This window comes from Uranotaenia lowii, chromosome 2 (assembly GCF_029784155.1).
Source record: "Uranotaenia lowii strain MFRU-FL chromosome 2, ASM2978415v1, whole genome shotgun sequence".
NCBI classification, from domain to species: Eukaryota; Metazoa; Arthropoda; class Insecta; order Diptera; family Culicidae; genus Uranotaenia; species Uranotaenia lowii.
Window position 1 is genome coordinate 192,430,404 of NC_073692.1, and position 20,538 is coordinate 192,450,941.

Consider the following 20,538-nt stretch of genomic DNA (forward strand, 5'->3'; position numbering starts at 1 on the left):
CGCACATGGTGGGGTTTTCGTACTTATTTTTTGGTTTTGTCATCATTTTCATAGTTTTTGTTAAATTAAGTTAGTTAGGATGGATTTATTCAAATTTAATATTTAATTTAAAAAAAATTACACTTAACATTACACAAAAATTGAAAAATTGCACTAAATTACACTGGCGCTCACACTACGCGGTATTCCGAACCTGCTCCAGGCATCCATTCACTGCACTGTGATTGTTTTTGCTGAAATTTATAAAAATAAAAGATTAAACAAGATTGCCTCTTGTTAATTTCAATTTAACTCACCATTGCGTCCATCTTCGAGCACTTTGAATGGGTTCTTTCTAAAAAAAACACTCGAAAACTATCCGACGACGATTGTGTTTAGACGAAAAAAGAAAAACAAAGTGCCGCGCGAGCCGCAGCCGTCAAATTATCCGTACACGAAAAACTTGGAAAGTTTAAAATTTCTAAATTAATGCACGCTCGGATGTACTTTTAACCATGAAGTACATGGTCACATTTAAATTCATTGGAAAATGAATGTGATACCATGGTTCTGTTCTATTCGGGATACAACTCATATGAAAATTACGTGAATTTTGCTTGCTGCGCGAGCTCTGTTTGCTACCTGCAATTCACGTAGGTTTCACGTGATTTTCATGGTGGCAAAAATCCATGTACATTTTCACGTAGCGTTCATGTGAAGAATTCTTTCGGTGTACTAAATTTTGAGTTTAAAAAAAAGAGCGTGAACGTGCTAACTCAATGAGGTACAAAGAAAGGTGACGAACAAACACTATTCCAGAACTCGTTATTCAAAAAGAAAAAAAAGGGGAACAAAGCCTACGGCACTTGCCAGGATGTTGATGTATCCTATAGGATATAGACGAGAATCGTAAACAGCATGCAGTTGGCAATTATTTTTTTTCTCTAGTTTTCGGTAGTACAGCGATGATGGTTGCTTGTTTGAAAATGCAAGTGACGTCACGAATTGACAATGTTTTCAAAAATAAAAAAATTACTAACACTAAGCACGGGATTTCCATCGCCACCTGAGGTATGTATACAGGTTGGTGCTGACTGGCAGTAATTCCGATATAAAAGATAACAATAATTTACTCCAGCAAAGCTAAAACATAAAAAGTTGAACTTTGCACCGTGCTCTGGTAGTAACATATTCTAATTCAGTTTTGCATCAAAAAGGTAATTTACCTAGTTTACGTTTATTTATTTATTTACAACTTAACAAATACATTACATACATGAGATTAGTTTTAAAACTCCAATGGCATTGCCCTTTAAGGAGTTGTATGGTGAATATAAAGCAAACTGCGTATACATATTGTAATTGTTCTTTATTGATTTAACGCCAGCCCATTAAAATCATAGCTAGGGTCAAGGAAATTGCCATATATTTTGCAAATTTAACTAATAACTAACGAGTGATAAAAAAAAATAAAAAATATAATCGAATTGATTAATTCAACGATACAAAAAAAAAATAACAAGAAGCGTTTCAAACCAGCTATCAGTTTCATTGCGTTTCTTCAATTTTTATCGATGGTTTTCTTATCTCACTATGTATTAGTAACCCCAAATCTGAAAACAGGTCGAATGAAATGAAAAGTTTCAAACGAATTACAAATTCAGGGCCTGAATCCTAAAAAAACTTACAAAAAAATCTAGGAATATTTAGGAAGGAAATTAAATAAAACCTTAATCGTTTAAATTCAAACTCAGATTATTGCGTTTAAACGTTATTTTATATGTATTTTCTAAACTTTTATAGACATTAAAAGCAACCAAAATGCTTCGAGTATCACGACTGCAACTATTTATGTTCCGCGGAAAGACCACACGTGCAGCTTCTGGCCAAGAATATCAATATCTCCAGCGAACCCAAATTCCTATGCTCCACTTCCAGCCATCGCTACCGAGGCTGCCGATCCCGGAACTGGAAAAAACCTGTGAGCGATACCTTGCCGCTCAGAAACCGTTGCTATCAGAAGATGCTTACCGCAAAACAAAGGATAATATCGATAGATTCTTAATTGGCCCGGGACCTGAGCTGCAGAAACTTCTTAAACAGCACGATTCGAAAAACAAGCACACCAGTTACATTTCCGAGCCGTGGTTTGATATGTACCTTAGGGATCGAGTTCCTTTACCAATCAACTATAATCCTTTGTTGATGATGAATCCCGATCCGGAGGCAGCATACAACGATCCGTTGATTCGAACAACCAATTTAGTGATCAGCTCCCTGAGGTTCATGAAATCTTTAAGGGCACATCTACTGGAACCGGAAGTTTTTCATCTGAATGCCGCCAAAAGTGATACTAAAACATTCAGGAAGGTGGCTTCCATGGCCCCGTCGATCATATCGACTTACGTTGCCTATGCCTTTAAAGCTTTTCCACTAGACATGAGTCAGTACCAGGGACTATTCGGTGCCACTCGTATCCCAGAGACGGACAAGGATAAGATCTACAGGAACAGCGATTCCAAACATTTGCTTGTCATCCGAAACGGTCATTTGTACGCGGTCGACGTTTTGAATGAATCAGGTATGCGGGTTCCATCAACCATGTATTCGTATGCAAAAATGAGGGGCTGACTGTATTATAACTTGAGTACATCTTTTCTAATTACAGGTGACATTGAGCAGCCTCCAGTGTTAATGGATCGATTCAAGCGAATTCTTTCTGACAATCGAGCTCCATTTGAAAGTCCGCTAGGTTTATTAACCACAGAAAATCGGAACACGTGGGCTAAGATACGGAACCATATGATTAAAATTGGCAACGAAAATGCTCTAAAGACGGTGGATTCTGCCCTATTCTGTCTATGCTTAGATGAAGGAATAATTAATCCCGAGAATCCAATTCCCATGATCAGAGATTTTCTTTTTGGTGATGGTACTAATCGTTGGTTTGATAAGTCTGTATCGTTGATCGTAGCGAAAGATGGAACAGCTGGCATAAACTTTGAACATTCTTGGGGAGATGGTGTAGCGGTATTGCGCTATTTCCAAGAAATTTTCAAAGAAACTACTCAATCCCCATTTGTGCATCCCGAAATGCAACCTTTAGATAGCGGAACTTCGACTGCAGTTCGACTTATTGAGTTTAATTTAGATGAAACAATCAAAAATGGAGTTATTGCCGCTCAAAACAATCACAACGCTGTGATCGACTCACTAGACATGAATTATATGAAATATGAGGGAATTAACAAAAATATTTGCAAAAAGCAGAAAATAAGCCCGGATTCCGTCATGCAACTTGGTTTTCAACTGGCATTTTATAAGCAACACGGGAAATTTGTAGCAACCTATGAATCCTGCAGTACAGCAGCTTTTCGTCATGGTCGTACCGAAACAATGCGTCCATGTACAATGGCAACTAGAAGTTTTTGTGAAACGATTGAACGCAAAACCAACCCTGCAACAGCGAACGAGTTGCGGGCAATGATGGACACCTGTTCCACAATTCATGGACAATTAACTAAAGATGCTGCAATGGGACAAGGGTTCGATCGACACTTATTTGGTTTGAAGCACACGGCTGAAACTAATAACATCCAATTGGCGGAGATTTTTCAGGATCCCGCGTATGCCGCCATGAACCACAATATTCTTTCCACGAGTACCCTTTCTTCGCCGGCACTTTTGGCAGGCGGCTTTGGCCCAGTTGTGCGAGACGGCTATGGAATAGGTTATAACATCCAAGATACGTACCTGGGCAGTGTGGTTACCAGCTATAAACCGAATCGTAATGGGCGAGAGTTTGTGGAATGCCTTCGACGTGCCTATGAGGACATCGCCAATGTTCTGAACAACGCAACGTCACCTTCGAAATAAGATTGAAAAATAAAGATGGTTTTAGATTATTTTTTTTACATGTTCTGCAAAGTATCAATTTTATAGCACCTATATTTTGTTATTTCAATGAAAATAAATATATCCGTTTTCTAGTAATTATAACCTTTTTTTATTGAGAAATTTGAAATGGTATGTACCTCGCCCTAGAAACTGTAAATACGCTTGCATATGATGGTCGAGAATCAATAATAACAAGCCAATAACGATGACAAATGAAGCAAGAAGCATAATCCAACAGCATATGTTTTAATTTTCACAAAATGTGACATCATGAGCTGAATTAAATAACTCCTGTAGTATAATTTCTTCAGGTAAGTCTGTTTCGTTCAGTAACGACAACATTGAAGATATCAATTACTATCTGGCTGTGTACTTCATAGTGCTACCAAAATATACATGTTATATATTCACAAAAGATCATACGAAGCCATGAGATCAAGGTATGGTGTAACACTGCTTCAGAGATTTTTCAAACTAATTCTGAAAAATGTATGTGGACACTTGGGCACGTTTAAAGTTCTCGTGAAAATGAACACGAAAAATAACTCAAAAACGGTGCATAACTAGGGTTGGTAACATGGTGGAATCGATCGGAAATGGTTGAAAGATGAAACTTCTTCAACTTGACTGGTGATATAAACTCTTGAATCTATTTTTATTTCCATTTCTCCGCCATAATGAAATTTCCACAGTGAAAACCAGAGGAATCGAAATAAAAACCAGTTCTAGGGATTTTAAAGGACGAGTACGATTGAAATTTCATCTTTCAGCCATACCCCATCGATTATCGCATGTTACAAACACTAGTAAACTCAGGCATGTAAAACTCAAACATCAATAAATGGTACGTTTGTTCATTTATCAGCTTTTTTACCATTGTAAAAAACTTTTCAACATTATTCGGATAACTTTTAAGGTGGTCTTTGTTATGCATTATTTTTTAGATGGCCACGGCAACTGTACTGTATTGAACAGAATGGTAAATGGGTCTCAACATTCAAGCATTTAATTGTTTTCATGGTGTGTCATCTTAAAAATTCAACAACTTAGCAATTATTTCGAGGGCATTTTTATATTTATTTAAACGTATTCAATCTCGTTCTGTTCTCCATGTTTTCAGGTGAGTGAGCAGCTTTCACCTTTTGAGACATTTATTTACACGAAAATATGCTCGTAATTCAAGCTCGTTGGGTAATCCATTCGAAAACATCATCTTTTCAACGAGATATCAATTTTTATTGCATAAAATTAATCAACATTAACGAAAACGTATGTGCGAATGGTAAATCGAAATAATAGGAAAATCTTTTAACAGAAAACATGATATTGGTATCCTTCACTCCGAGGTATAAGCACTGCAGCATTGTGATCCAGAATAAGAAGCACCGTACCACGGGATCGCTATGTACATCAGTCAGGATAAACTGTTCCGTTGATTTTTGAAGAAAAGGGAAGTATCTTGGGACAGGATCAACTTGTGGGAAGGATTCGTAAGAGTAACTTGATGGGATTTTTCTCGGGGATGGGTGATTTTTGTGGAAGGATAATTGGAATAAGGACAAATGTCTTGGCGCTTCCATCTAAGCTTGATTTAACCTTTTTTGGATGTTTACAACGATAGAGTCGTCCATTCAGACTCCTGTCTTTTTTCTAATCGTGCGCAGGAACAAAATCCAGTTAATTTTCAGCTTCTCATTGGATGTTCTGCACCATCGATTCGTCCAAAAATAAAAATAAAACTTCTCAATAAAAAATTTCACCAATTTCCCCAATCACACATTTTCAAAAAATGTTCCGTAAAAGTTCATTGGTTGACTACACTTAAATGCAAAACCGTATGCACTTTATCAACAAACAGTTTTTAGAAATTATTTCAACGGCTAAAGCTATTGTGGTATCATATTTACACCCATATAAACTTGCATTATGCAGGCATATAGGATTGTTCCTAGCTTATTCAATTTTCACTTTTCACCACTGAATAACACGATTCAACACCAGAGCTGACTAGCCTTGTGGTGGGATCCATTCTCCAGTTGATACGATGAAATGTATTTGGATACCTAAGAGCGTTACAGCTGAACAATCGATACCATGTTGACGGCGATGTATTCAAAATTTTCTTGTGTTTTACCTTACGATGGATAAGGATTCTTGTGATGGTTTGTGTTTCGATTCGTTAAACAGTTAGCGTGCTGTTCTTAGCCTTGAGCCATCTTAACGTGTTTCCACCTGTAACAGTCGACTCCTGTAATTTGTATGCATCGGATTCGCGATTGCCGTTTGTATGGGACGTTGCCAAGCACATTGAAGTCTAACATTTGGCAAACGTTGATATGTAGATCTTAAACAATTTCAACCCCAGCTGAAGTTGTCGATGCAAACATTGAAATGCAGTCGATTTCCTGTGCCGGACTTCCAGATGTGCCTCCGATCATTTGAGATCCTTGGGCCGTTGACGTCGTTCTCTTCCATCTGTTCCGAAGAATCCCTCGATGAGATCCCCACAAGGCTAGTACCGCGAGAACGCACTGCAATGTTATTGCTAGTGGACAAGTTCATTATCATAACACTATCTGCAACGAATGTTCATTTCACAATACACTTGTTATTTCTCCGGTCTGGGAGAAACAATTACTCTAGTGCCCAATCCATCGTATCACTTTTGAATGGAATCTCAGCTTCTCGATTTTATCTAATGCATTCTATACCCCATGATTGAATAACGGCAGTCACAGACCAATCAGGTGCCAGATGAATACTAAAACGGATTTATCTAGCGTATTCGGTTTCTCATCCAATTCGCCAGTGTTTCTTAACGCAGAACTTGACATCCAAATATGTTCAGTGCAGACATCGAGCGTACACCTCGAAAGTGGAAAACTTTCATTTATGGAGAACCGGCAAACAGAGAAGCGGAACACGAGAAGGACTGCCTGTCGGAAGATGGTTTGGACCTAGAGAATTAGTCCTACCCATCAACACAGGGCAAGGGGAAGTGCATTGGCGGTGTTTTCTTAAAAGTTAGCCAAAACGTTCATGCTGGTCTTGCAATCAAGCAATCGCTGTACACTGTTCACCGACGTCGCCGAGGCCGCTTTATTTCCTGATGTATCCACCAGGCTTGGTTCTTGCTTTGTAATAAAGGTCAATTCGAACGTCGCCAACCAATCGTAACATAAGTCCTCTGTTTCGAACGCCAACGCTTGCCTGACAAAATCCACCGGACAATTGGGACGATAACTAGATGTGTATAACAATAGACAAAAGGTTATTGCATATCTAAAGCCGGTGGCAGTAGATCGTTAGGGTTATAAGGATTAAAAATAATTAGATTCCGATCGCATCGTATGATGAGCTGCTCATGGACAAACCTGAAAAACAAATGTTTTACACCTTTCCATCTGCATCCAAGAAAGCAGCTTATATATAACCTGCAAATAAAATTCAACTACCCTCCCAAACTAAAAAAGGATCCATTTCACCTCGGATTTTAAATAGAACCGAAACATAGAAAAAACGAATACGAAAAATCCCCATAATACGTACGCTTTGATAATGTTCTTCAGAGCTAACTTGCGCTCCCGTTCAATAAACCAATCTATCAGATAGCCAGCCATTAACGGAGCTTCTTGGTACAGACTGAAGAACCTACTGTAGTTGGCCAAAGCCCATGCCGATCGCAACTTAAGTGCAAATACGATGACTTCATTCTCGCGTTCTTTTGCCGTCAGCGATTTCAGAATTGTGGTCAGATCTAGACAAAAATAAAACAAAATTACCTAATAAAATAAAATATTGTTTCGACAGTAACTTACCGAGCGTGTTTTTGGTGAAAATATAATACAAAATACGGTACGCTGTGAATTCAGCTATGTTCTCGCCTCCCACTTCACTGTACAACATCTTGAGCTGCGTCTGGCATTGGTTGAACTCTTCGTGGTCTCCTTTTTCCATAGCAATTCGTGCGTGTGTCTCGTAAACCTGTACTGTGAATTCATCTCGGATGCCTTGGACCTACAAAGCAAAAAAAAAGTTCAACTTGTAATTTTTTGTTCTAATTTGTATTAGGTAGCTACATGTATTACTATGAATTCCATAATTTATTGAAAGAATGTACAATAACGTCAGTTTGCGTATCAAAAACTTACTGTTAAATCCTGCCGAATGGACTTCAGTTGATCGCAGGCGTAGTAGTAGTCCTGCTTGTCAACCCATCGGTTCTTGACGTTCTGCAGCGAATACCGAAGCACTTCCACAGGTCGAACTTCGGACGGTGCGGGGGCCTTGGTGAGACGAAGGAAGCTCTTTTCCAAATCCCTGCAGGTACCGACAATGTGAAGATCGAGCAGGTCCAGCTGATCTCCATCTCCGGCGGCATCGTCGATGAACAGTCTGGAGGGTGTCGGCATCTGGAGACGTTTTTTGACGGGTGAAGTGTGGAGGGGAACTTTCTTGCTGTTGCTATTGTTGAATCGAGCGGCACGTTTTTTGAGTGCTTCCTGATCACCTTCAACAGCGCCACCGATCTGACCATGTTCTGAATAGAATCCGGACACTTTAGGCTTTCCGCGATTATTGATGGCAACAGATTTCTGATTTTGGTTCTTGGGCTTGTAGGCGGACTTGGCAGACGAAGTGCGACTGTCTCCACTACTGCTGGAAGAACGACGCTTGCGACGTGGCGAACGAGAATCGGAATCTGAAGAACGACTTCGACGGTTGCGGTTATGGCTGCTATAGCGACTAGAGGGTGATCGAGTACGCGATCGAGAAGAGCGAGATTTCTTCGAACCGGACTTGTTTCCCAGCCGGGAACCAAGCGAGTGCGAAATACCAACAGCGCTACTACCCTTACGCGAGTGTCCACCCTGCTGCTTTTGACCATTTCGGTTGCCATAACCAGGACTTCCGGCCCTCGGCGAGTTTTGATACTGATTTATGCTGCCGTTAGGACTGTTGCCGTTGTTGTTGTTGGGTATCATAGAGTCTCGTTCGCTGTGAACTGATGGTACCGGCTCATTATCCCAGTCTTTTGTCCAAAGTTCTCCTTTGTTGGCGGCAGCTGTTATGCGACCTTTCAAGCATATATCGACCTGGTCTTTGTCGAAATCTGTTTTGCATTTAGCATAACATCGCGCAACAAAATTGTTCAAACTTTCAGGCCAAGCATCTGTTGGATTGTTGAAAGGATCCGGTTTCTTGATTACTGGTGGGGGAGGAATAGCCGTACTTATTGTGCCCCCAATAGACATTTGGGAAGGAATAGGAGGTGGTGGCTTACTAAGATCCGGTACTTGAACCGGAGGCGGATAATTGGGACCACTTACAGGTGGCATCAATGGCGGAATATTACCCGAATTAAATACATTATTTTGAGCCTGACTATTTGCGTTGTTTTTGTTCTTCTTACGTTTCCGTTTGTTTTGATTGTTGGATGTATTGAATTGTTGCTGATTTTGTGGCTGCTGCTGCGACTGTTGAACCGGTTGCTGTTGTGGTTGTGGCGAATCATGTCTGAGAGGATTATTCTGCACTAAGGGACTCACTCTTTGCGGTTGTTTGTTAATATTGAACCGGATAGGACCAAACTGACTTGGAGCCTGTTTGAAACCGGTCATGTTTGCTTCTGGTTGTTGCTGAGGAGAGCTAAAAAATGTAGACTTGTTCATTAAACTACCTGGTGACGAGGATTCAGTAGAACCAATCCCGTTGCCACCATCGACGGACGACATGGAACTGTGATTGAATCCAGCTGGAATTTTTCCATTATTTGGAAGCGGTGGTGGTGGAACATTAGTTGGGATTGCTCCACCGTTTTGGAATTGCAACTGCTGATAATACGCGTTACAGTATTGAGCATACTGTTGGTACGCCATCCCGAACGGATTGTCCCCGGAGAAACCGCTGTTCGAATGAGGCGCCGAACCAGACTTTTCTTGCGGGTTCATGCAACTGGTAGAGAACACTGTACTTACTGTATCGCTTAGGACAGCACAACTCATCTCACGGAGATGAAAATGCTTATAGCAAGAAAATATTTCCTTGCTGCGTAGCGCTAGCACTCTGGATGACGTCAACAAAGATGGCTGAAATAAAATATTCATTTTCAATCCAATATGGCGTCGTATGAAAATAAATTCTATCATTTTTGCTGTTTTCTTGAGGAATTCAGGTGATCAAATTTATCATTAGTTTTATAATTACCAGTTAATTGACGTATCCAAACGACTCTAATTAGGAACAAACCAATATTTCCTTTTTAACAAAATCTGGAAAATTCACTAGCAACGTACTGAACACAGTGACACACTTTTCAAGAATGGACGAAAACGACGAAGGAAAACGACCAAGAGCCGAGGCCTTCTATTTTTCGCCATTGCAGTTGCAGGCGAGGCGAAATTAAACTACACGGTAAAAATTAAAAACTCAACAGTTACTTTTTTGTAACACTGAAAAACAAAAATACCCAAACTTGAGAACTCCCACCTCCCAAACCTGAGTTCAATATTGGCAACTCAAGTTTGTGAAGAAATAACAGCTTGTCAATATGCTGAACTTGCCCTTCAAGCGGAGAACAGTTTTTTGGGAGAGTTTTTTGGGGCAAACCTAATTCTACTACCTTTTTTTTTTTTAAATTCTTTATTTGAAACGGCTCATACCTTTAGGCTTTAAGGAGCCAAACTCTTTTTGTTTTTTTTTACAACAGTTTGTGTTACTTCAAATGGGCTCGACACTAAATTTCGAGAGCAGTGTTTTTATTACGCAGCTTCAAAGCTAAAATACAGTTTTGTTTTAGTACAAATTTACATTTTTGAAATCGATCACACTTACATTTTAGTGCGAGAAAGTTGCCTACGCTTAACTACTCGTTTTCGATTCCGAGTCTATCCGGACCGGATGAGGATATCACTAAACATGAAACATTAAACAAACTATTAAGATCGAATTTCACTTTCAGTCAAAAAGTAAAAGGAACTTACGGTCAGCAATGCTCTAAATTTCTGTCAGACTATTTGTCGAGTGCTGCCGAAATCGAGTGGTATCGGAACGGTATCACTGTTACAAAATCGTTAACTATCATCAATCTATCGTAACAATCATGTGAATCAAGACAACTTACGTTTGACGAAGCAATCTGGCAAAGTAACGATTGCCTACAAATCGCGTGGGTTCGGAATGGTGGGATCACTGTTCGAACAATATTGAATCGCTAGTTAGCAAATAATACCCTAACAAAAAGTATCAAAAGGCAACTTACGGTTTCAGGAATAAAATGGACAACTTAAACTTCACCGAGTGATACTTCTCATGCGGGAAATAATCCGAGAAAACTGCAAATCGCGGCCACTTAAATTTCTAATGCACACAATGCGAGGGAAACGTTTTCAATATGTTTACAACAGAAAAGGTGGTCACACACGGTGCCGCTTGTTGACAACCCAACCAATGCTGCCAGTGGTGCCGACATCCTCCCCCGGGTGCATCTCAGCAGTCCCTGAGACTGCACTGCTTTGACCATTTCCGCTACTCACGTCCAGTCGGGCTAGGTAATGGACCGCTCGCTTCAACACACCATTCGCCGTCTCCACCACTGCTGTACGGGCCTGGCCATCGGATCCGACGAATATCTCCACCACACGTCCTCGTACCCAGCCGTTGCGGGTCCTTGGGTCCGCGATCAATACCAAGCTGCCAACTTCAATCGGTTCCGCGTCTTGGAACCACTTGTCCTGCCGCCGTAAGATAGAAAGGTACTCCTTCGTCCAGCATCTCCAGAAGATATCGAGTTCCCGTTGAATAAGACCCCATGTATCCCGAAGGTTCCGTTGTTTTGCAATTGGAACTGCGGGTTGTTTAATACCGTTGGAACTCCCCAACAAAAAGTGGTTCGGAGTAAGTGCTTCAAATTCAGCGGAATCTAGGGGAAGGTAGGTCAGAGGCCTTGAATTGATTATGCTTTCTGCCTCCACTATCAAAGTATTAAGCCCCTCGTCGTCTAGTTTACGCTCAGAGTACCCATCTTCAATTACCACCTTGACAGATCTCACCAGCCTTTCCCACACACCCCCTTTGTGTGGTGCCCCCAGATGATTAAACTTCCATTCGATATTCGTGAGAGTGTTAAAGAGCCCTCGGTTGATCTGCTGCTGAAGTAATCTTGACGCCCCAACGTAGTTCGTCCCGTTGCTGCTAAAGAATGTTGCCGGTGCACCGCGGTGTCTCACAAACCGTCCGACTGCAAGAACATAGAAAGTTGTGAAGTGTGAGGACACCGCCTCAAAATGCACGGCTCGCACGGCCATACAGCTTCGACCAATACGTTGAGTCATGATATGGAGGCCTGAAACAATTCGGCAATTGTTCCGGAGCATTACTTTCCCGTCGAGAAATGATACACGTTGAGTGAGCGATCTTCTTTCTGTAACGTTAACACCTTCTCGGAAAGCAGCGTTCTCCCCCGGGTAGACTTCCAGCTGAAGGTGCTCATTGATGGCCGGTTTCAGTTTCGGATTTTCATTAAGCTTTTTTTCACAGGACATTCTTCTTTCGGGGCATTCTAAGCGCCGCTTGGCCATTCCGTCACTAACAGGGAGGACAACGTCGTCGTGTACCCTCAGTGGACCTGTCCCGAAGCGATCGCCAACACGCTTCGTGGTTTGCTCCATAATGGCCAGAGCTCGAACATCCTCTTCCAATTGCGGCTCAGATATCGCTGTTTCAACGTTGTCAGTCACCAGGATGTTGGGCGATTCATCTGCTGTACACTTGCAGCTGTGAAAGTTGATGGATGTACTGCTGCTTCCACTGCGTCGACCATAAACGCACCATCCAAGCCGCGTTTTTGTCGCGATAGGCCCGGAGCCATCTCCTTCTCTTGTTTTCAGGGGTACCGCCAGACGAAGATTATCAATCCCGATGAGTATCTGCGGCTTGGCGTTATTGTAGCTGGTTAACGGAAGTCCACGGAGGTATTTGTACTTCAACGCTGCCGCCTCTGCCTGGAAACTCTGCTTCGTTAAGTTCAAACATCCCACTGTCCGAGCGTTTGGTAATACGTACCGGTTCTCTTTATCGGGACCCGAAATCTCGAAGCTGACTAAAGCTTAGTTCTTTTAGAAATGGGACACTTTCATCTGCTAATAGCTCGTTTACTAGTAATCGGATATTCAAAATTTTGACTGCATTTTGTTGCCTGTAAAAAGTACTATTCGACCTATTTTTTTCAAAATTTAAAATTTACGCGTTGTAGAGATATTTGCGATGCAAGAAAAAAAGAAAAAAATTATTTTGCACAGTTTCCTTCGAAATCCGTCATTATCCAATTGATTGCTGACAAAACCGTTGATTATTCAAAGAACTACTGAGTTAGTGTGGTGGATAAGTATGCAAACACTGTCAATAATGTCTACAAAGTTCAAATCAAACATTGGAGTGAAGCACATGATCGGCAACTACGGTTGAGGGTCATCAGGGAAGTCTAGTCTCATACCAGCATTTTTAATTTTCAATAAGAGAAAAACTTAGGATAGATCGCTGAAATTTCCAAAACAATTTTCTCCGATAAGCTGAAAGTGTTGCCTTGTGATGAGTCATTCAAATCTAACCTCTAACAACAATTTTTGCTAGTTGCAGAGCTCGTAAGTTGTAAAGCCGGTACCGAGGCTATGGGACAGATGATTTCTAATGAACGACAAAACTTATGAAATACCCTATTTTAAACAAATTCCAGCGTTTAAATGCTGTACCATGTTTGCTAGTGGCAAGGTCCCGAGTAATTAAAGTATGTTTTTGCTGGTTATTTGGTATAAAATTATAATAATTTGCCAATATTCTGCTCCTGAAAAAAAAAACAAAAAAAAAATAAAAAAAAAACTTTGGTTTTTGCCGTTTTTTAAGCCTAAAAAGAGTTATCTTGTATGTACCATTCACATCCTACGATTTATATTAACCGATTATTCTTCTTCAAATTCAATCTCATGATGGTTTTACTCCGTTATTGTCAGATTTTACCAGCAGAAATTCCATTAAAACGCTAAAAAATGTGGTCATAAATGATCAAATTTGTTCATTTCGAAACAACTTTATCCACTAAATTGCTTTCAGCTTCTTTCAAAAGAGAAGTATTGGACCGAAAAGTATCAGAAATTGAAGGAGGAGGGTGAAGCCACCTAAAATATAGATTTGACGAAGTATAAGTTGGAAAAACTGATCAATATCATGAGTGAAAAAAGTGTGCGCCGGCTAAAGGGAGATACCAAGCAAAAATCAGACATTTCTCTTACAAAAAACGATAAATAATTTTTTTCAATTTTTTTCATGAAATATTATAACATCACCTTCATTTTCTTCATAGAAAGTATTTCGATCAAACGAATGGTTTTTGAGATACACGCATTCGTAACTGTCCCATTTCTAAAAGAACTAAGCTTTATGCGTGAATCGTGCTCCACTCGCGATGCATTCCCTGTCCAGCGTAAGCAGAGAGGTTGAAGACTTCCACTCAATCCCAGCTGTTTCGCAAGACCGTCCTCCACGAGCGTCACATCCGATCCTTCATCTAAGAAAGCAAAAGTATCCACCGTCTCAGACTTTCCGTACACCGTAACAGGCACAATACGGAAGAGTGTTTCTGAATCTTGAAAGCGGTGAGTGTGGTTTTCGACAGTCTCTGTTGAGCTTTTTTCCGTCGCAGAATGTAGTAACGGATTATGTCGATATTTACAGCCAACGATATCACATTTGATGCCACTTCTGCAAGGACGCCTACCATGGTTGCACAAGCACGAAAAACAAAGATGCCGGTCACGAGTGAGTTTCCAACGCTCGGAAACCGAAAGGGCCTTGAATTTGTAACAATCCCGAACTCGATGACCGTTCTTCCCACAGCAAACACATTCCAAGACTTCGGAATTCTTCTGCTTCTCCATCTGTGCTTCCACCTTGTTCTTCCCTAGATTATGTTGTTCGGGCGATGAATAGTGAGAGTTCACAAACCCTCTGTACTTGTGCTTCTCACGATTGCCTGTATTATGCTGCTCAGTTTTGAATGGAATAACACTCGCTGCATCCCGGACGATTCCGGCCATGTATTCTCCGAAGGTCTTCAAATTCACCACAGACAGGTTACGACGATAGGTAGCCCACAGCAGTTTCTGATCATCCGGTAATTTAGCAATCAACTCTTGCAGCAGTTGAGGATTGGATAACTGGTCAAACTCATTGGCTGCCTCGATGTGGTGACACAGCGCTTGTACGGCTGTTCCGTATTCCATCAGCCATTCCAGCTTGTCCACTCGATGTACCGGAATCGCTCGCACTTTCTGCAGCAGGTTGTTGATCAACAAATCTGGCCTCCCGTACCGCAACCGCAACGTTTCGATCACATGGGGTATTGTGGCCGGAAGAACTAAACTACTCCTCACCACCTCCAAAGCTGGTCCCTTCAAGCATCTTTGTAAACGCAGCATGTTTTCGCCATTTGAGAAACCGCATACCGCCGTGGTGTATTCGTAGTTTGCGATGAATATCGGCCACTCCGCTGGATCACCGGAAAAGTAAGGCAAATCCCGTGAAAACGACTGCCTGGCTGCTAACTGCTGGGGCGTCAAGCTCGTCGGCGCACCGAAATCGTTCCTTGGAATACACTGAACTCTGGTTCCATCACTTCGCGGGATTGACTGGGGCAAAACGTGTTCATTTGACTGGGAGGTTTGGTGGATTTGTGTTGGCTGACACGTCGTAATGGGCAAAGACGTCAAAGGTGGCATAGTTGGTACAAAATTATGTTGCTTAGCATGAGGCACCAAATTGGGCAGCGGATGCGTTAGCTGTTCATGCATAAATTGCTGCGACACTCTCGATTGTGAGGGCAAAGGTTGTGCAACTGTTGGTGCGGAAGGCTGATACGCTATTTTTGAGGGAACATCTGCAAAACTAGACACGGACTGCTGAACCATCTCTGTCAATGGACTAGGATTTTCATAAAAATGTTGCCGATGTGCAGTCTCCGCGTTAAAAAATGTAGATTGATAGTGGGGTTCAAAATTGGTCACATTTGTATGGGTGGAGCGCGCGACCATATTGCGCTGCTGCTCTAAAATGAGGGGTTCTGGGGGCGCGACATGGTTTCGCTGCTGCCCAATTACCAAGGCTGATTCATATGTTGTGGGGCTTTTAATATTTGTAGCATAATCAAAGGCTTGACACTTACCAAGTGGTCCAATACTTCCCTCTAACTCAGGAGCTTCGATGGTTACCGATTTCCTTTTCGGCACTGTCCTGGTGAGTGACGTCAAAGCATGTTGACCTGTCTGCTTGGCCGCCATGTTGCTACTTGCTGCCGGTAGTGCGAGCTGTCGCCGCTCAGAACCCGGCTGGGCACCTACCAAAAGAACGTCGTTCGTTCCCCCGGTTGTTAAAGTTGAAAACAATTCTTCGCACTGCTGAAGTTGGTTCCGAAGACTCATCAGCTGTGCTTGCGTCGGTTGGTGCTCATTTGCACACTGTTGAATTTGTAGCTGCATCGCCACGAAGCATTGTGACATTCCGTCTCGCAACGCCGCAGCATCCGCAGCTGTTGGAGGAGCAGGTTCGCCACCCACTGCACCAGCAATTGGGTCCACGTGTGCCACCCACTCTGCCGTTCGTTGTTTGCCATGTTCCCTCGGGTTAGAACTGGTTTCCTTCATCAGCGCATCCTGCTCGTCCAGGAAACGTTGTCGCATATCCAGCGCCACTCGCTGGAGCTCGAGTTCCTGTCGTTCACGCATCCGGCGCAACGAATCCGCTCGGCTGGATACGGATATCTTGCTGTTAACGCTAGGGGCTTTCTTCCGGAGGATACAGTTCCGGCATTCCCAATCCCGGTCCTCTATTGATGCGCCAACACCAGCACAGCCATAGTGCCACCAGGTTGAGCAAGTATCGCATTGGCACATGTCATCAAACGACTCCGATTTGTCGCAAACCTGGCAGTGAGTCAGGTTAGAGTCGTCTACCTTCGATGCACGCGATTTTCTCGAACTTCTTTTTCGTCGACCATCAGCTTTTCCGACACCACTCATCATTTTTGATAAAATCTTTGAAGAATGTTACTTCAAATGGGCTCGACACTAAATTTCGAGAGCAGTGTTTTTATTACGCAGCTTCAAAGCTAAAATACAGTTTTGTTTTAGTACAAATTTACATTTTTGAAATCGATCACACTTACATTTTAGTGCGAGAAAGTTGCCTACGCTTAACTACTCGTTTTCGATTCCGAGTCTATCCGGACCGGATGAGGATATCACTAAACATGAAACATTAAACAAACTATTAAGATCGAATTTCACTTTCAGTCAAAAAGTAAAAGGAACTTACGGTCAGCAATGCTCTAAATTTCTGTCAGACTATTTGTCGAGTGCTGCCGAAATCGAGTGGTATCGGAACGGTATCACTGTTACAAAATCGTTAACTATCATCAATCTATCGTAACAATCATGTGAATCAAGACAACTTACGTTTGACGAAGCAATCTGGCAAAGTAACGATTGCCTACAAATCGCGTGGGTTCGGAATGGTGGGATCACTGTTCGAACAATATTGAATCGCTAGTTAGCAAATAATACCCTAACAAAAAGTATCAAAAGGCAACTTACGGTTTCAGGAATAAAATGGACAACTTAAACTTCACCGAGTGATACTTCTCATGCGGGAAATAATCCGAGAAAACTGCAAATCGCGGCCACTTAAATTTCTAATGCACACAATGCGAGGGAAACGTTTTCAATATGTTTACAACAGAAAAGGTGGTCACACACGGTGCCGCTTGTTGACAACCCAACCAATGCTGCCAGTGGTGCCGACAGTTTGCTTACTTCTAGTTCACTTTTTTTTAAGAAAAGAAAATAGATAGGGAAATATGAAAATAAAAATAATTATAGACGAAGATCAATAGCTTTAAGGAAAAGATATATTTCGAACATGCAGTCCAAGTCTATCACTGCCAGCACATCTCTCACTGGAACATAGGGTGGTTTTCCTCGGACCCGAAGGGAGTCTATGAAATTCGTTCTAGCGACAAGATGGACCTCGCACGACCAAACAATATGCTCGATGTCGTGGTAACCTTGGCCGCAACTACACAAATTGCTGCCAGCAATATCAAAACGATAGAGTACCGCGTCTATTCTACTACCTTTATCGCGGCAGATCTACGATTGGGGGGTAAGTTCAAAGCGAAGAACTGTTTTTTGGGTGATAATTATTATTCATGCCTTCATGCTTCCTTCGTAGAAAGTTTCGCATATACGTTGATGTAACAAACAATCCCAACAACTTCTCGGTGGTCGAGCGGTTAGCATCCTTAGATGGTAATCCACATGGTAATGGTAATGCCACAGCAGGTATGGGTTTGATTCTCGTATCCGCAATATTTATTTATTTTTTATTTTTTATTTACAAGTAGTTTTATTAAGGCATTTAACTCATAAAGTTTTTTTTTGTGCCGAGTATTAATTTCACTTTTGTGTGATGTTATATTTTTTTTTTATATTTCCATTTTATTACAGTATCAGATTTTGGGGGATGAGTTCTCTTAAAAGAGCTCAACTTTGGGCTAACATTCGTCTCGTATCGCTCATAGTGAACAGTCGCGTTTCGAGATTTCGTCCAATATATCCGGGTGTTTCGTTCCGTTCGGGCGTTTAATACGGTGTTTTGTACCGCGCTATACGTTTTTCTGCCAAAGGCAGACCCCAGCTCGCCAAAGTGGTGCTATTATAGTGTTGGTCGACAAAAAAAAGGTTTTTTTTCTGGCTAGCTGACTGCCCTCAACTGGTCACCACGAGGGCCGCCGCCATTGTTTGACTCATCATCATCATCAATCTGGTCGTTCTTGCTCGAGCCGAGACTTGACGTGGCAGCCATCTTCGAAGAAGGACCACGTGGTTGGGATCACCACTGAAGGAGCCAATCAAAACAAAAATCAAGTTTGTTATACTTTTCTTACTTTTCTCTATTTCTAATTCTATTTTTTCTCTATTATATATTTCGATCAAATTGAGCTTCGCTTTTATTTTCATGAAATATGAGCGAAGGCGGGGGGTCGGACCCGCCAGAGGTGGATGGTGAGCAAATCATCTATGAGGATGAGGAGCATCTGGAGGATTCAGCTGTAGCTGGTTCTTCGAATGCTCATCCTTCTCCGCCAGTTGATATTGCTACTCCATCTGCAGCTGCGGGAAAAACAACCCGACTCCGAGTTTATCCTGATAATTCATCCTCTTCTGGGCCGGGGGTGGTTTTCATCCGGCCCAAAACTAACGGAAAACCATTAAATTTAGTGCAGATCACGAAAGATCTGGCTAGGTGGCCCTCCGTTACCAGTGTTTCCAAAGTACGTCCGAACAAATTGCGCGTTGTTGTGGCCGACCGGAAGGCCGCAAACGGAATTCTTGCCAGTAATTTTTTTAATTTAGAGTATCAGCTCTATATTCCATCTCGAGACGTAGAGATCGAGGGTGTGATCACCGAATCGAGTTTGGAGGCTGAATCTCACGGCGAAGTCTCACGGCGTAGGTAAGTTCAAGAGCCTTGATTCGACTTCGGTCGGAATCTTGGATTGTCGCCAACTCATGACTGCCTCCGTCGTTGATGGCGTTACCAAGTATTCGCCTTCAGCCTCGATTCGGGTTACATTTGCAGGAACAGCCCTCCCTCATTACGTCTTGATTGACGGAATTTTAAGGCTTCCAGTACGCCTTTATGTGCCTCGCCCAATGCAATGCAAGAATTGCATCAAGTTGGGGCATACTGCTTCGCATTGCTGCAACAAGAAGCGATGCTTGCATTGTGGGGAGAATCATGGGGAAGGAGCATGCTCAGCAGTTGAGCAAAAATGCGTCTATTGCGGGGGCTCACCCCATGATATCTCCTCCTGCGAGGCATTTCAGGCAAGCTGGGATAAACAGAGGCGCTCTTTAAAAGAACGCTCCAAGCGTTCTTATGCCGCCATATTAAAGAGCGCCTCTCCACCGGTCCAACCTCAGACCAGTAACATTTTTTCTGTGCTGTCAGTTGACAATGAAGACACAGATACGGCTGATGAAGTTCAGCCAGTCTTCGTTGCAGGAGGCTCTCGGAAGCGAACAAAGGCGCCTTCTCCGAAAATACCAGCTAAAATAGCTACGGTTGTCTCTTCCAATAGAAACGAGAAAAAGTCGACTGCTGCTGAAAAGGAAAAACAAGTTCCTCCAGGTTTCCGCGGAAATGCACCACTGCAGAATAAACCAACAGCTGCGGGAGCTTCGCAAACCCAAACCCCAAACGTGATGCCAGAATCAACGACTCAGTCTGGGCTCTTTAAGTTGACTGACATTTTGAACGGATTTTTTTCGTGTTTTAATGTATCAGAACCCGTGAAAGACATTGTATTTGCAATGCTTCCTGTATTAAAGACATTTTTAAAGCAATTGATGCAAACTTGGCCCCTCCTTTCAGTGTTTGTATCTCTCGATGGCTAATTTACGCCGAGAGGTCGGAGATATCACTGTACTACAGTGGAATTGTCGTAGTCTTATTCCAAAATTGGATTCATTGAATTATTTACTTCATAAAACAAACTGTGATATCTTTGCATTGTCCGAAACTTGGCTATCTTCTCAATCTAACATCTCATTC

General features: G+C 42.0%; 2 protein-coding genes and 1 long non-coding RNA gene across 5 annotated transcripts; 1 reads left to right on the top strand and 2 right to left on the bottom strand.

Moving 5' to 3' along the window:
• Window positions 1–70: 70 nt before the first annotated feature.
• On the bottom strand, window positions 71–468 carry LOC129744750 (uncharacterized). The gene is made up of 2 exons (XR_008736991.1): window positions 297–468; window positions 71–233 (listed from the first exon to the last, which is right to left on the bottom strand). It is a non-coding gene; the product is annotated as an uncharacterized LOC129744750 (long non-coding RNA).
• Window positions 469–1,038: 570 nt separating this feature from the next.
• On the top strand, window positions 1,039–3,972 carry LOC129745296 (carnitine O-palmitoyltransferase 2, mitochondrial). Its single transcript, XM_055738277.1, has 3 exons — window positions 1,039–1,196; window positions 1,783–2,560; window positions 2,648–3,972. The coding sequence occupies exons 2-3, from the start codon at window positions 1,801–1,803 to the stop codon at window positions 3,853–3,855; spliced, it is 1,968 nt and encodes a 655-aa protein (XP_055594252.1). The 5' UTR covers window positions 1,039–1,196; window positions 1,783–1,800; the 3' UTR covers window positions 3,856–3,972.
• A 957-nt stretch (window positions 3,973–4,929) lies between these two features.
• On the bottom strand, window positions 4,930–17,735 carry LOC129744937 (leukocyte receptor cluster member 8 homolog). 3 transcript variants are annotated; one of them, XM_055737705.1, is made up of 5 exons: window positions 10,084–10,220; window positions 8,028–9,965; window positions 7,695–7,893; window positions 7,426–7,633; window positions 4,930–7,119 (listed from the first exon to the last, which is right to left on the bottom strand). In XM_055737705.1, the coding sequence occupies exons 2-5, from the start codon at window positions 9,879–9,881 to the stop codon at window positions 6,894–6,896; spliced, it is 2,487 nt and encodes an 828-aa protein (XP_055593680.1). In that variant the 5' UTR covers window positions 9,882–9,965; window positions 10,084–10,220; the 3' UTR covers window positions 4,930–6,893. The 3 variants fall into 3 exon arrangements, 1 of the variants encoding a protein (XP_055593680.1); XR_008737040.1 differs by lacking the exons at window positions 7,426–7,633; window positions 7,695–7,893 and having other exon boundaries at window positions 6,998–7,119; window positions 9,855–9,965; window positions 10,084–17,735; XR_008737039.1 differs by lacking the exons at window positions 4,930–7,119; window positions 7,426–7,633; window positions 7,695–7,893 and having other exon boundaries at window positions 9,691–9,965; window positions 10,084–17,735.
• Between the last annotated feature and the right edge of the window lie 2,803 nt (window positions 17,736–20,538).